The sequence below is a fragment of the Hemiscyllium ocellatum genome, chromosome 3 (genome assembly GCF_020745735.1).
Source record: "Hemiscyllium ocellatum isolate sHemOce1 chromosome 3, sHemOce1.pat.X.cur, whole genome shotgun sequence".
In the NCBI taxonomy this organism is placed as follows: Eukaryota; Metazoa; Chordata; class Chondrichthyes; order Orectolobiformes; family Hemiscylliidae; genus Hemiscyllium; species Hemiscyllium ocellatum.
Window position 1 is genome coordinate 142423466 of NC_083403.1, and position 16996 is coordinate 142440461.

General features: G+C 42.3%; 1 protein-coding gene across 9 annotated transcripts in view; it reads right to left on the reverse strand.

Annotated features, from left to right (window-relative positions):
- The window catches only part of agbl5 (AGBL carboxypeptidase 5), a 119258-nt gene that overhangs the window by 51409 nt on the left and 50853 nt on the right, over positions 1–16996 (reverse strand). For 6 of the 9 annotated variants that reach the window (XM_060854046.1, XM_060854036.1, XM_060854075.1 and 3 more), the window contains 4 exons: positions 13847–14028; positions 10675–10895; positions 751–957; positions 248–277 (listed from right to left, as the gene is read on the reverse strand). In XM_060854046.1, coding sequence (XP_060710029.1) covers positions 248–277; positions 751–957; positions 10675–10895; positions 13847–14028 — 640 coding nt within the window. The remainder of the gene's footprint in view (positions 1–247; positions 278–750; positions 958–10674; positions 10896–13846; positions 14029–16996) is intronic. The other 3 variants (XM_060854056.1, XM_060854111.1, XM_060854084.1) reach the window with 2 other exon arrangements.

The window sequence follows — 16996 nt, forward strand, 5'->3', positions numbered from 1 at the left end:
TCTGCTGTAATTTTCTGGTCTTGATTAAATGCTCTAATTCTAATGTAATCTAATTCCTGATAATATTGAAACCTGTAAGCAAATTATTATGCTCTCATTGGTAAAATTAAATTTTCAACACTTAGGTGTACTTCAAGAAAAATTACAACTACTTCCAAAGCTTTTCTGATTTGGTTCATTGAAACAGAAATTAATGCATGCAAAATCACTAAAGAAGAACAATTTCTTTTACAGGGTGATATATTACCTCTTTCGCTTAGGTTTGTTTGTTGGAATTCTGTCAATAATGAAAAACACAATCGTTACTTTTATGGAATATTGTTCTCAATTAGTGTTAATGATCCAAAACGAAAAACTGAGAGATAAGTTTAGTATTGTACTTCATGACTGACTAGGTTGTGAAGCTGAATGATAATTAAATGTTATACGAGGAAACCCTCATAACAATGGAAATCATCTTGGCCTCTCGCTTTTGGAATAGTTCTTTTCACAATGAAAAGATCAAGTTATTCTTTTGGTTAGCCAAATTTTTTCCTCAGTTCTGATTTTCCCTCTTTTGTTGGCTACTGTTGTCATATGAAGATCCCAAAATGCTGTTTCTTTCACCCAGAAACCCCAGAGAAGATAGGCTGGGGTGAAGCAAAGGTGAAAAGTGTTTGCTTAAGGCTTTGTTCAACAAGTTTGGCTTGGACATGGATTTTAGAGATGGATAAAACTTGGAAATGCTTGAAGTTTCGATTGCATACAAACCTGCAACTTTGAAGGAGGTTGGAAGAGAGCAAGGCCTTAAGTGGGAAGGCTGGACTTGGGATGGGTCTTTAGAGAAGTTGAGGGAGACAGATGTAGGACACTGCATGTACCGATGGGCTGGAGAGCTATGCTGAATGCTGGGACTGTTGACTGCTGCTGCTCGCAATACAGCCTGATGCTGTCGACGCTTCTCCTGTGCTTTAGTTTCTAGATAAACAAAACACAAAAGCTTCAAAATTAACGAACTGAGAAATTTCATACACAAGTTCAATCTGAAACAATTGTGTACCAACTAGTTTAATGTTTACTTCATTTATCTGAGTAGACAGTGCTTGCCACAAATAAGCCTTCTGTTTCTCTCCAGAAATGTATTAATTTAGATAATTATTTTGCCTGGCTTTAAAGTTGAAAGTTTTCACAAATGATCATAAAAACACTTGAATTACTCATCTGTCATAACCTCTGACTTAGTCTGTTTGTTGCATACTTCTGACAATCTTTTGTTAAGACACTAATTGTTACACATATAAACTATTCTTGAGGATGACAAGCTGATTGAAAGATATTGTGGATGATGGAATCAGAGAATGTTGGAGAAACTCAGCAGGTCTGGCAGCATCTGTGGAGAGAGAAACAGTTAGTGTTTGAAACTAGTATGACTTCTTCAGAACTGCAGTATGACTCTTTTTAAGGTACCAAAATAAAGCTGTACTAAAACCTGCATCTGAAGGATTCCAGAGTATGATACTCAAAATCAGATCAGGAGGAAACAAATAAACACAATGCAAACAGCCATAAATGCCCTTCAAAGAAACCAATTTATAGTCTTTGATTTTTTTAAAATGTTGGTGTTAGTTTTATTCTGAAGCTAAACATCTGAGTGTCAACGATCTCTTCTTCACTCCACAAAAAGATGTTTTCTCGAGTTTTCTCAGACAGGGTGATTACAATACTAAAAATCCTGAGCTGTCAATTAAGACTCTGCCACTTAAATATATTAGCTTGACATCCATGTTTAAACTACTCACAATCAATAGCATTGATGCTTTGAAACCAGTTGTAATGCAAGTACTTCCAGAAGTGCTGAGTTTCCCCAGCAATTTCTGTTTTTGCTGCAGTGCAGACAATTTTATTTCATAAACAGAATTGGCATTACTGAATTAGTAGCTTGTTAATCATAACTGAAAAACAAAAAATTGTTCTACCAGTGATTCTGAAGAAGAATAAACTGAGCTAGCTCCATTTTAGTTTATTTTCTCCACGTCGCATTGCATGAAATGGACATATATTGTTGCTCTTTAAAATCCATGGTAATTGTGCAAAAACAATTTTCTTTAAACAGACAATACACAGACTAGCAAGAAGCTTTACTTATCTGTAGTTGGTTAAGAAACAGAATAATTTCCGTAAATTTTCACTCACAACGTACATCCAGCCACACAACACCAGGTTGTAGTCCAACAGGTTTAATTGGAAGCACACTAGCTTTCGGAGCGCCGTTCCTTCAACCACCTGATGAAGGAGCGGCGCTCCAAAAGCTAGTGCTTCCAATTAAACTTGTTGGACTATAACCTGGTGTTGTGAGATTTTTAACTTTGTACACCCCAGTCCAACACCGGTATCTCCAAATCAGGCATTCAACCAAGTACTGTACCTTTAATGACGAAATCTTTCCTTCCTGCTTTCCAAAAATAACTAGGATCAGGCTCAGTCTCTTCCCAAAAACTGGCAAATTTCTGCTTTATCTCAGACACATTGACAAATCATGGAAGTAACAACTTGAAAGCAGGAAATATGAGGATGAAATCATTTTGATATTTATTCAAAGTGACACAAGTCAAGCTGCTTGATTTGAGCAGCCATTAACTGGGAAGCAAGTACCACCTGGAATTGCTTCAAAACTGAAATTCCCACTTGACATTGTTAGAGACTGTACTGCTACAGTAACAACCAATTTATAACAATCATGTTTATAACATGGCTTACTTGTTTGCTAGAAATAACAAATATATATTCATAGGTACATGTGTTCTTTACTCAGGAACTTATCAGTATCTTTCTAGTATTCACTGAAGGGATGTGGGCATTTATTATAGTCCTGACTTTTACTAGTCATGGAGATGGAGAGCAGACGACGGTATGGGAAAGTTTTTAATTGGGGTAGGGGGAACTACAATGCTATTAGGCAGGTACTGTGGAGCATAAATTGGGAACAGATATTCTCAGCGAAATGCACAACACAAATGTGGACATTGTTTAGGGAGCACTTGCTCCCTAAGTTTTGAAGAGCAAGGGGTGCTTTAATTGTATATGATCATGTTTGTTTCCTTGTGTGTAAATAACCCTAGTTATTTAGGGGTTCTAAATTCTGAAGAATAGTCATAGTGGACTCAATGTTAACTCTAATTCCAGCTCTTTATGCTGCTAGACCTGCTGAGTTACTCTGGCACCTTAGGTTTTATGTTAGAAATTTAGGGGAAATTTTGTAACAAAATAGTCTACACAAATATATTGTTGGCTAATAAAGGAACAGTGAATTTGTTCTGACACTGAATTGTCTTTTTATAACTTTTTCGTCATGTGTTGCCAGTCACGTCTGGAAAAAGATCTACACTAGACAAAGTCCTTAACTGTCACCTGGTTGTACAGATTTGAATATTGTTTAAAGGTCGGATGTTGCTGGAGCTCATCATTGCTGTAATTAACACATTTAGACATGATATGACATACCTCCAGGTCAGGTAGAATTTGAACTCAGACCTGCTGGCCCAGATATAGGGGCATTGCCACTGTGCCATGACACCCTTTCTTGAAGCTTATAGACTTACCATAAGCAGGAAAAGACGTGAGACCGTGAGATGAATACGTTTCAAACAATTACAACTTCTATTCCGCTTGACTCTGGGTGAGACATTGCCATGGAGATAGCAACATGTTAGCTCACCACCACCTTCTAAGTGATGATAAGTGACGGCAACAGAACATAGAACAGTACAGCACAGCACAAGCCCTTCAACCCTCGATTTTATTACCTTTTATCCTGCTCTTAAGATCAGATTAACCTGCGTGCCCTTCAATTTACTATCATCCATGTGCCTATCCAAGAGTCGCTTTAATGTCCCTAGTGTATCTGACTCTATTACCACCGCTGGAAGTGCAATCCATGCACCCACCACACTCTGTGCAAAGAACCTACCTCTGACATCTCCTCCAAACCTTCCTACAATCACCTTAAAATTATGCCCCCTCGTGACAGACAATTCCGCCTTGGGTAAAAGTCTCTGGCTATCTACTCTATGCCTCTCACACCTCTATCAAGGAGGAGAAAGTGAGGACTGCAGATGCTGGTGATCAGAGTTGAGTGTGTTGCTGTGAAAGCACAGCAGGTCAGGCAGCATCTGAGGAGCAGGAGAACCGATGCTTCGGGCAAAAGCCTTTCATGAGGAATGTCTGATGAAGGGCTTATGCCTGAAACGTCGATTCTCCTGCTTCTGGGATGCTGCCTGACCTGCTGTGCTTTCCCAGCAACACATTCTCGACTCACACCTCTACCAAGTCACGTCTCAGCCTTCTTCGCTCCAATGAGAAAAGCCCTAGCTCCCTGAACCTTCCTTTGTAAGACAAGCCCTCCAGTCCAGGCAGCATCCTGATAAATCTCCTCTGCACCCTCTCTAAAGGAAAGATGTGGAAGCTATCATGAGGCGACCAGAACTGAATACAATCATTCTAAGTGTGGTCTAATCAGGGCTTCACAGAGCTGCAGCATAACTTTGTGGCTCTTGAACTCAATCCCACTGCTAAAGAAAGCAAACACACCATACACCTTCTTAACAACCTATCAACTTGATGGCAACTTTGAGGGATCTATGGATGTAGACCCCAACATCCCTCTGTTCCCCCGACACTGCCAAGAATTCTCTGCATTCAAATTTGAGCTTCCAAAATGAATCACTTCAAACTTTTCCAGGTTGAACTCCATCTGCTACCTTTCAGCCCAGTTCTACATCCTGTCAATGTCCCTTTACAATCTACAACAGCCCTCTACACTATCCACAACTCTGCCAACATTCATGTCATTGGCAAACGTAATAATCCACCCTTCCACTTTCTCATCCAAATCATTTATAAAAATCACAAAAGCGGAAGTGCCAGAACTGAACCCTATGGAACACCACTTGTCACCAAGCTCCAGGCTGAATACTCTTCATCTACCACCACCCTCTGTCTTCTATGGGCCAGCCAATTTTGTATCTAGATAGCCAAATCTCCGTCTCCCATGCCTCCTTATTTGCTGAATGAGCCTACCATGGGGAACCTTATCAAATGCCTTACTATAATACATGTATGCCACATCCACTGCTCTACCTTCAACAATATATTTTGTCACATCCTCGAAAGAATTCAACAAGGCTTGTGAGGCATGACTCAGCCCTCTCAAGCCATGCTGACTATCCCTAATCAAACTATGCTTTTCCAAATAATCCTAAGTCCTAAATCTTAGAACCCTCTCCAATAATTTGCCCACCACTGACATCATAGAGTCATACAGCACGGAAACAGACCCTTCAGTCCAACGTGTGCATGCCGACCAAATATCCCAACCCAATCTAGTCCCACCTGCCAGCACTCGGCCCATAACCCTCCAAACCCTTCCTATTCATATACCCATCCAAATGCCTCTTAAATGTTGCAATTGTACCAGCCTCCACCACATCCTCTGGCAGCTCATTCCATACACATACCACCCGCTGTGTGAAAAAGTTGCCCCTTAGGTTTCTTTTATATCTTTCCCCTCTCACCCTAAACCTATGCCCTCTAGTTCTGGGCTCCCTGACCCCAGGGAAAAGATGTTGCCTACTTCAGCCTCCGACACTCCAGGGAAAACAGCTCCAGCCTGTTCAGCCTCTACAGATAGCTCAAATCCTCCAACCCTAGCAACATCCTTGTAAATCTTTTCTGAACCCTTTCAAGTTTCACAACATCTTTCCAAAAGGAAGGAGACCAGATTTGCATGCAACATTCCTACAGTGACCTAACCAATGTCCTGTACAGCCGCAACATGACATCCCAACTCCTGTACTCAATACTCCTTTCATAAGTGTAGAACGCCTTGGAGTTTTCCTTAATCCCACCCATCAAGGCTTTTTCATGCCTCTTTCTAGTTTGCTCAGTCCATTCTTCAGTTCGTCCCTGGGTCCCTCATAACTCTCTTGAGCCCTGTCTGATTCTTGCTACTTCAACCTTAAGCTTCTTTCTTCCTCTTGACTGCGTATTCCAAATCTTTTGTCATCATGGTTGCTTCAACCTACCATCCCTTCTTTGCCTCAATAGGACAAAACTATCCAGCTGAACTAATCTTCCCTCCTCAGACAATCTGTTCACTCAAGTATCGATCTAGAAAATCTCTAGTGAACTACCTCCAATACATTTACGCTTTTGTTTAAGCAAGACAAACAAAATCTGATTCATAAGATTATTTTGGTGTTCAATTCTACTCGTAATAAGTACAAAATTCGATTAGCTTTAACAACTTGCTAACGTTTTGTGATCCATGCACCAGATCCCTCTTCACCTTGGAATTCTTCAGTCATTCCCAATTGAGTATCTTGTGAACTCAGTGCAGAAAGAAAGCTGACATAATTCTCAAGTAATGGGAAATAGCTACCTGCCGAAAGATGGTGCTTTAAGATTTAAAATACAATGCCTTCTGAGAGGATACAAGGAATTTATTTTATTTTCAAGTTGACCGCCTCTATATGCAGTCTCCCTCTCTATCTTTGTCCAAGGTGCCTCCCTGTCTCTTCCTTGCAGTCACCCTCTCCCCCTTTTTCCTAGCAGCCTCACTCTCTTTCCCAGTACCTCCAACTCCCAGTATAGCTTTCTCTCCAACTTCCCAATACCTTTACAGGCCTCCCACCCTTTTCCCACTTATGGCCAATGTTCCTACTCTCATTAGGTTCCCAGCCACTGCCTCACCTTGCTAGATGATTCAACAGCAGCATATGTACTGATGACAAAACTGCATATGTAATGCAGTGATGACATCGAAATATGTACAGATACTCTGTGTTTGTTCCTACCACAACCAGCTGACATCACAGATTGTTGTGGACATCTACTGTTAAATAATACTCCACTATTTTATTATTCCTGCCAAAGTGAACGTAAGAGACAAGCAGGAGGCTGGAAGAACACAGCAAGCCAGGCAGCATCAGGAGGCGGAGAAGTCAACGTTTCCAGTGTAATCCTTCTTCAGGACTGGGGATGGGTGTAAGGGGAGCTGCAAGTAAAGGGGGTGTCAGGAGCAGGGTGAAAAGTGGTAGACGGTACTACCTGGTTGGTCAATGGAAGGAATGAATCTATTAGGTGGCTGGGAGGAGTGGAAGGGAGGGGAGGGACTGGGAAGGGAGTTGGGGGAAGGGAAGGTAGGTTATCTGAAATTGGAGAACTCCAGGCTGTAGGCTATTAAATGCGAACAAGTTCACATTATGCTCCACCTACCAAATTTTGTCCTAGTCATCACCTCTATTGGTCTGCATTTTTGCTCTGTCATCTTCATAATACAAATTTTCCTATCTTTCGATCATGTGCAAATTCACCACCATGCCTCTGCTTCCCTCATCTGAGTCACTGATGTAAACTCTAAGATTGCAGGTAAAGCACAGGACCAGTGCAAAAATAAAACATGTAGCACCTTCGGTCCTGGAGGACCGCTGTCTCATTTATACTGGAGCAGTTGTATATGGTAGAAATGACAAATCAAAGCTTCTCTCTCTCTCTCTCTCTCTCTCTCTCTCTGTGGAAACCCACATCTCACATCCTGCCAATCTGAAAATGACCTATTTATGTAAACCCTGGTTTTTGCCAGTTAGCCAATCTTCTGTCCATGTCAGTACATTATCCCCTACACCATGAACTTTTATTTTGTGCAATAACCTTTTATGTGGAACTGTGCCAAATGCCTTTTGGAATGCCAAGCAATGGTGTTCATCAATGGGCTCCCCTTTAACTACAGAACACATTCACCCTTCAAAGAATTCCAATAAATTGGCTAAACATGATTTCCTTTTCACAAAACTATGCGAGCTCTTCCTGGTTACCTTGTTTTTTTTTCCAAATGCCCAATTATGACCATCTGAATGATTAATTCTTAAAATCTCCCCCATAACAGATATCAAGCTCACTGACCTATGGTTTCCTCTCTCCCTCTCTTCTTGTATACAGGAAGTACATTTGCTACTTTCCAATCTGATAAAATCTTTCCAGAACATATCCACTGTTTCATTAACCATCTCTTTTAAGATCTTAAGATGAAGTTCATCAGGACCTGGAAACTTCTAACTGCAGCTCCACCAGGTTGCTTAGTAATGCTGCCTTAGTGATTATTAACTGCCTATGGTCATCCTCAACACTACTTCGCAGACTCTTTTTTTAAGATATCGATACAAATGCATGTTTTTGCATTTCTAGCTACCTTCGTCCCTTCCTGACATTTATTTCTTCTGAATAACCTTTTCGTGATTATCTATAATTCTTTGCATTACTAGGTGGGCAGAGTGACTGGTATGCTCAGAAGAGCCCCAAGTGCAAACCATGTAGTCAGCAACAAGATGGAGAGGGGCAATGATATCCTTCCTATAATTGGACAACCAGAACTGAACATTCCAGACGAAGTCTTACCAATGTCCTATACAACCTTAATATGACTTCCCAACTCCATTACTCAAAGGACTGAGCAATGAAGGCAAGCATGCTAAATGCCTTTTTAACATGCAGTCTATATGTAATGCAAACTTCAAACATTATGTAGCTGAACCCCTAGGTCTCTTTGTTGTACAACACCACCCTACCACTAATTGTATAATTCTTATCCCTATTCATTGTACCAAAACACAATACTTCACATTTGAAAGGAAGTGAGGGTGGAATAGCAAGCCTTGAGAAGCCAGAAGACTGTCATGGCTATAGTAACATCAGCACTGCCAATCTATGCATGCACAAGCAGCCAGTGGTCATCTTTGCCAGTCATACTGATAACATGCGTGCTGTTAAATTATCATGTTTTCTCAACTACTAATTAAAAGCTAGAGTAACATATTCAAAATAACTTGTCTCAGCTATATTGGAAATAATGTTCACAACCATAAACCTGTTCCTCACAGCAAAGGTATTCTCTTAGAATTGTGGTGTAACTCAACCATTTCAACTGTTTTATTCAGAATACGGTAACATTTCTGTTAAAATCATGAAAACACAAAGTGTAACACAATGATTAGCTTTTAACTCCTTCAATAAGAACACAGATTTTAGTTTTCTTGAATTAATTTTTTAATAAGGTTTTTTATGTTAAGGCGATTGAACTGGAAAGTTGCAGGCCACAGAATAAGATGTTAAAGAATCATGTCTGACTGTGCTGGTGCATGTTGCCAGCCATTAGCTAGCTGGAAGTACAATAAATAGTACAAATGGGATAGACGGAAGATGATGGATTCTTTTTAAATTTATGACCACCATAATGAACTGGTATTATTACATTCTTGATTTATTGTTTATCTGGTGATAAGAACATATCTGTCAATACCTGTGAGTGTACTAAAAATAGTCTAATTTCATCATTGCTGAATAGCTTCATAAGTTATAGAATCCCTACAGAGTAGAAGCAGGCCATTTAGCCCATCAAGTCCACACCACTTCCGAAGAGCATCCCATCCTGTCCCACCTCCACCCCCCCCCCCCCCCCCCAACCCCACCCTCACCCTGTCCCACCTCCCCCACACCCTATCTCTGTAACTCCACATTTCCCATGGCTAATTTACCTAGCTGGCACATCCAGCAAATTTAGCAAGGCCAATCCACCCTAAACTGCACATCTGTCTGCGTGGGTTTCCTCCGGGTGCTCCAGTTTCCTCCCACAGTCTAAAGATGTGCAGGTTAGGTGAACTGGCCATGTTAAATTGCCCATACTGTTAGGTGCATTAATCAAAGGGAAATGGGTCTGGGTGGGTTACTCTTCAGAGAGTCAGTGTGGACTTGTTGGGCCGAAGGGTCTGTTTCCACACTGTAGGGAATCTAATAAATATAAACAAAAATCTTTGGACAGTAGGAGGAAACCGGAGCACCCGGAGGAAATCCATAAAAACACAGGGAGAATGTGCAAACTCCACACATGGTCAAATTGAACCTGGGTCCCTGGCATTATGAAGCAGCAGTTCCAACCATTCGATTACCATGCTGCCCCAGTAGTTGTAAGGATTACATGCACGATAACTTTAGATTAATCCTTAAACCCAAAGATCACAGATTACATGAAAGAAGTAACAACTGCAATAAAACCCAGGAAAACTTAACAGAAGTTAAGCTATTGATGTATACTAGAGCTCAACACAGCAGATATATCTTAACAATAAAACTGAAAATACTGGAAACACATCATGCAGCATCCCTCTGTAAAGAGGAGAGTTAGGTGTTTCAGGTGACTAGATTAGACTTACAGTGTGGAAACAGGCCCTTCGGCCCAACAAGTCCACACCGACCCGCCGAAGCGAAACCCACCCATACCCCTACATTACCCCTTACCTAACACTACGGGCAATTTAGCATGGCCAAATTCACCTGACCCGCACATCTTTGGACTGTGGGAGGAAACCGGAGCACCCGGAGGAAACCCACGCAGACACGGGGAGAACGTGCAAACTCCACACAGTCAGTCGCCTGAGTCGGGAATTGAACCCGGGTCTTCAGGCGCTGTGAGGCAGCAGTGCTAACCACTGTGCCACCGTGCCGCCCACAAGGTCTGTGACTTACAGATTAATTCCAGCATTTTCTCACTTATTTCAGCTTTGTAGCATCTGCAATATCCTGCTCATGCAGGCAAGGCTCAATTATAATACATACAGTTATAATACATACCAATACATATCTTACCTCTCACTGGTGCAAGGGTTTTGTGAGCACCTTTTGAAGGGTTATGATTGGATCCTGGTGCACAGGCTCCTTTGCTTGTTCCAGGGGTGTACCCAAATGTAAAACTGGAAGATGCTTTAATCAGAGATGGATTTTGATGCCCATTGCTGATTCCAGAGGCGCCAGTCCCATTACTCTTCATCTTACTGAGAGAATTTTCTGAGATGGAGGATGTTATCCCACTATGTTTGAGAGAGAACGAATACATCAAAGCATCTGATGTACAGTACATAAACATCACCTCAGTAAACAGCAAATTATTTATCTTCAGTAGCTCACTATTAACATAAATAATAAAGCGTGTATGATTTTCTCTTTCTCTTCACTTGAGATCACATTTCAAAAGTACCGCACATAATTGTGGTGCAAAGGTGAACAGAAGAAAGCCTAAATTGGTTAACTTGAATAAATTTAATTCAGTAGTTTGACAGTAGTATAAAGTAGCAATTTAAAAATTGTTATTTGTTATTTCAGTAGTTACTTTATAGTTTATACGCATGCCAAAAGCAATTTCCCATTTGGAAGCATACCAAACAAAATGTCATTACAAAGTTCTGTTTACTTCCACCATAACAAAAGTAACACCATTACATTTTATGGAAACAAAAAGCAGTCATCTGTAGTAATCCCTCTTCTCTGCAAAACAAAGTCAAAACAAGGATTGAAGCAGAGATACAAACTACATGATACTCCTTTGATAATCAACCGTAAATTATTTGTTGCTATTAACTCTATACCACTTTCGTTGGTGATTTTGAAAAACCTATTAACAGTAACATGTTCTAACACCTGCATGTGCAAAATCCAACTGTGCAACTTATTCAATTCTGCCCAAAATTGACATGAGTCCACGATTACACCCATAACTGAAGTAACAGGTCATGATTCGTTGAATCTGGCAGTCTGAAAATCAATAGTTACATTCTATTGATTAGATTCCCAAGAGCACCCGGAGGAAACCCATGCAGACACGGGGAGAATGTGCAAATTCCACACAGACAGTCGCACGAGGCTGGAATCAAACCTGAGTCCCTGGTGCTGTGAGGCAGCAGTGCTAACCACTGAGCCACTGTGCCACCCATTGTGTTGTCAAAGAATCACAGAATCCCTAAAGTGCGAAAAGAGGCAGTTCAGCCCATCGAGTCTGCACCAACCCACTGAAGAGCACCCACCATATCACCTTAACCTATCCACCTAGTCTCCACATCCTGGGACAATACAGACAATCCAGAATGACCAAACCATGTAATCTGCCGATCTGTGGATGGAAACCAGAGCACCCGGTGGAAACTCATGCAGACATTAGCAGAGGACGCAAACTCCATAGTCACTCAAAGTTGGAACTGAACCGGGATCTGAGCACTGTGAGGCAGCTAACCACAGAGCCACCTGCCACCCATTGACATGTCCATTGGCATGATTTGATTTCATCTTTTATCTTCCTCCACTCTTAAATTCAGTAACTATCAAGCAGGGCGCAATGCTTGATCTTGAAGGAACTATCCTAGACTTCCAAGTCACCGTTTTCAGCTCATGCATGAAATACTATATATAATGACCCACACCTCTAAGAACAGTACAGCACAGAAAGAGACCATTTGCCCCAGTCATGTTCAGAGCAATTTAGTTGCCCATTCCACTGTTCTTTACACATTCCTGCAATTTGTCCTCCTTCAAGCATTATATATTGACTAAATAAAAAAAAATCAACTTTATCTGGACATGTTAAGACACTTCCGTAGCCATCAAATGCTAAGAAGGGACATCTGACCCAGACACAGAGACACCATCACAATACACTTTATTAGATGCTTATATGTACACGTCATGATATATCAAATCTGGTTATTCAACTTTAAATCCAATAGATTTACTATAAAGTCTTGAACTAAGAGGTTGGGAGAAGTAAAATAAGTCTTGGAACTTTTCAAAATGATCACCAAAGCCACCTGACCTGAAAACAGACAAACTCTCAAGGAAGATAAAAAGGAACATCTAATAGCTGGGATGGATTAGTGCACTCAGAAAAGGCTATCCAAGGATTAAGCGGCTGGACACTGAAGTGCATCATCTGGAGAGTTCAGCAGTGAATGAGACTTTCAGATTGCTCTCCAATAAGACTTCTCAACCACAGGTATAACTAAATCCAAAATTAATTATGTAAAGGAGAGAAATGAAACCCTCCCTCTCTCTACAGGGAAGAATCATCACAACTCCGGAGTGATACCCAGAAACCTGCAGTATTGTAAAAAATAAGTAAGGTTTCTTGGAAGTGTGCCCAGGTCTGCAAAGAATTGAACAGCCCTCTGAGAAAATCGATTGCAAGTCAAGATCTTTTAGAAAATGGAAAACCTGCCAGTCAACTATCTTAAGAAGAAAGAAAAGTTCAACCTGTAATTCCTTAATTATAAAACTGCAAATGTTATGGCACATCTCTAGAGTAGGGGGGACTTCAACTTAGTGTCTCTACCTCCGAGCGAGGGAGGCCTATCACAAGAGCCCTTCATACTAGATTATTTCAGCCAACATTGGTCTCACCAATGTCCGATGTAATTGAAGCATAAATTCCCCGTATTTGCATTCAATTTCCTCTGCAATAAACAATAACATTCTTTTAACCTCTCAAATTACTTGCTGCACTTGCATATTAATCTTTTGCGATTCATATAAATCTCTTTGCACCTCAGAGTAGGCCAAGTTCTCACCATTTATATTCTTCTTGCCAAAATTGACAATTTCACCTTTTTGCACATTGTATTCTATTTCCCAGATCTTTATCCACCACTTATCTTGTCTATGTCTCTTCTGGTCTCATTGTATCTTCCTTATAACTTTCCTGCCTATTTTTGTATTATCAGCAAATTGAGCAATCATACCTTCCGGTCCTTCATCTAAGTCATCAACATAATTCTAAAAAAAGATCCTAGCACTGATTCCTGTGGCACATCACAAGTAACATCTTGCAAACCTAAATATGACTAACGTTTGTCTACACCTCCTGCTGGCAAGTCAATCTTTTATCCATGTCAAACTTCCTAAAGCATGAACTTTGGTTTTCCACAATAACTTTTGACATAGCACCTTATCAATGCTTTCACTGGAAAGGAATTTTCTGTTTTTTATTGTGACTTACTTGGGACCTTTAGAAATCCTTGTGACATTTTTTTTTGACATTGCTGTGCTTCTTGTATTTCGAATATGCTTCAACATCCATGCACGAAGTTTAGTCAGACAACTGTATTCTGACAAAACAACTCTCGGCCAAGGATTACAATCAGCCATATCTAAGGCTGCAACGGCTAAAGCTCTCCCCACCTAAGGAAATGAGGGAAACAGAAAACTAATTAACAGATCAGACAATTACTTTTATGTGATAGCTATGGCTGTCCACATATCCCCTCTCAAATTATTAACCACCTTGGTGAGTGGTTCTTTGATTAGCTGCAAGGTATTAAAATCTAGAATTATCACACAATTCTAGAGCCCATGGAAATCCAATCTAGATAACAGAATCCTTACAGTGCAGACAAAAGCCATTCAGCCGAGCAGGTCTGCCGAAGAGCATCCACCCTATACCCATAACCCCATATTAGCTAATTCACCTAGCTTGCATATCCCTGGACTCAAAAGGCAATTTAGTATGGCCAATCACTTTACCTGCACATCTTTGGACTAGGGGAGAAAACCAAAGCACTTGGAGGAAACACACACAGACAGGAGGAGAACATATAAACTGCACAGACAGTCACCCAAGGCTGGAATTGATCCCCAGGTCCCTGGTGCTATGAGGAAGCAGTGCGAACCACTGTGCCACCATGCCTCTCATCTATGCCTGATAGACAGGTAGCTTAACAAAATGGTTAGCTAAGAAGTCAATGCTTGATGTCAGTTCTTTAATCCACAATTCAAACTCCAGATTCATTTGACAGCATTCTACAGTTCAAGTGTGAAGTTTCTTGACCAGCAGATTAAACTAATCTTAAAGTAGCAACAGTATACCACAATTAACTGTGTCTCTTCTCCAAACAAGGCTACATTTCATTTGCACAAGTTCCGATATATTCAGATTTAACTTCCATTATACCATAACGCGGTCCCTACAAAATTTTACAAATATATTGTGAGGAATATGCAATTTTTTATAGGTTTCAGGATTTCTGCAAATATGATAAATTAAAAGTGAATATTCAAGTCTGGTTTTCAAAATAGAAATTGAAGCCCTCGCTTCTTTCATTAACCTTGGAGTCCTAATAATTTAGGAGACAATCCAAGGAATTTCCGGCAATATTGAAAAATGTGTTGCTGGAAAAGCGCAGCAGGTCAGGCAGCATCCAAGGAGCAGGAGAATTGACGTTTTGGGCATAAGCCCTTCTTCAGGAATGAGGAGGGTATGCCAAGCAGGCTAAGATAAAAGGTAGGGAGGAGGGACTTGGGAGGGGCGTTGGGAATGCATAGGTGGAAGGAGGTTAAGGTGAGGGTGATAGGCCGGAGAGGGGATGGGGACGGAGAAGTCTGGAAGAAGATTGCAGGTCAAGAAGGCGGTGCCGAGTCCGAGGGTTGGGACTGAGATAAGATGGGGGGGGCAGGAAATGAGAAAGCTGGAAAAAATCTGCATTCATCCCTTGTGGTTGGAGGGTTCCTAGGCGGAAGACGAGGCGCTCTTCCTCCAGGCGTCGTGTTGCAATGGTCTGGCTTGGAGGAGGCCAAGGACCTGCATGTCCTTGGCGGAGGGGGAGTTAAAGTGTTCAGCCACAGGGCAGTTGGGTTGGTAGGTGTGGGTGTCCCAGAGGTGTTCTCTGAAACGTTCCGCAAGTAGGCGGCCTGTCTCCCCAATGTTGAGGAGGCCACATCGGGTGCAGCGGATACAGTAAATGATGTGTGTGGAGGTGTAGGTGAATTTCTGACGGATATGGAAGGATCCCTTGGGGCCTTGGAGAGAAGTGAGGGGGGAGGTGTAGGCGCAAGCTTTGCATTTCTTGCAGTTGCAGGGGAAGGTGCCGGGAGTGGAGGTTGGGTTGATGGGGGATGTGGACCTGCCGAGGGAGTCGCAGAGGGAGTGGTCTTTCCAGAACGCCGATAGGGGAGGGGAGGGAAATATATCCTTGGTGGTGGGGTCTGTTTGGAGATGGCGGAAATGACGAAGGATGATACGATGTATCTGGAGGTTGGTGGGGTGGTAGGTGAGGACCAGTGCTGTTCTGTCCTGGTGGTGATTGGAGGGGCGGGGTTCAAGTGCGGAGGAGCGGGAAGTAGAGGAGATGCGGTAGAGAGCATTGTCAACCACGTCTGAGGGGAAACTGCGGTCTTTGAAGGAGGCGGCCATCTGGGTTGTTCAGTATTGGAATTGATCCTCCTGGGAGCAGATGCGGTGGAGGCGAAGGAATTGGGAATATGGGATGGCGTTTTTACAGGGGGCAGGGTGGGAGATGTAATCTATGTAGCTGTGGGAGTCGATCGGTTTATAGAAAATGTCTGTGTTGAGTCGGTCGTCTGAGATAGAAATGGAGAGGTCTAGGAAGGGGAGGGAGGAGTCTGAGATGGTCCAGGTAAATTTGAGGTCGGGTGGAAGGTGTTGGTGAAGTGGATGAACTGTTCAACCTCCTCGTGGGAGCATGAGGTAGCACCGATACAGTCATCGATGTAGCGGAGAAAAAGGTGGGAGGTGCTGCCAGTGTAGCTGCGGAAGATGGACTGTTCCACATATCCGTCGAAGAGGCAGGCATAGCTGGAGCCCATGCAGGTGCCCATTACTACTCCTTTTGGTTTGGAGGAAGTGGGAGGATTGGAAAGAGAAGTTGTTCAGAGTAAGGACCAGTTCAGTCAGTTGAAGGAAGGTGTCAGTAGAAGGGTACTGGTTTGTTCAGCAGGAAAGGAAGAAGCGGAGGGCTTTGAGGCCTTCATAATGGGGGATGGAGGAGGTGTATAGGGACTGGATGTCCATGGTGAAGATAAAGCGTTGGGGGCCGGGGAAGCGAAAATCTTGGAGGAGGTGGAGGGCATGGGTGGTGTCCCAAACATAGGTGGGGAGTTCTTGGACTAAGGGGGACAGGACCGTGTCGAGGTACGTAGAGAGGAGTTCGGTGGGGCAGGAGCAGGCTGAGACAATGGGTCAGCCGGGGCAGTCAGGTTTGTGGATTTTGGGCAGGAGGAAGAAATGGGCGGTGCGGGGTTGTGGGACTATGAGGTTGGAGGCGGTGGATGGGAGATCTCCTGAGGTGATGAGGTTATGGATGGTTTGGGAGATGATGGTTTGGTGGTGGGAGGTGGGGTCATGGTCAAGGGG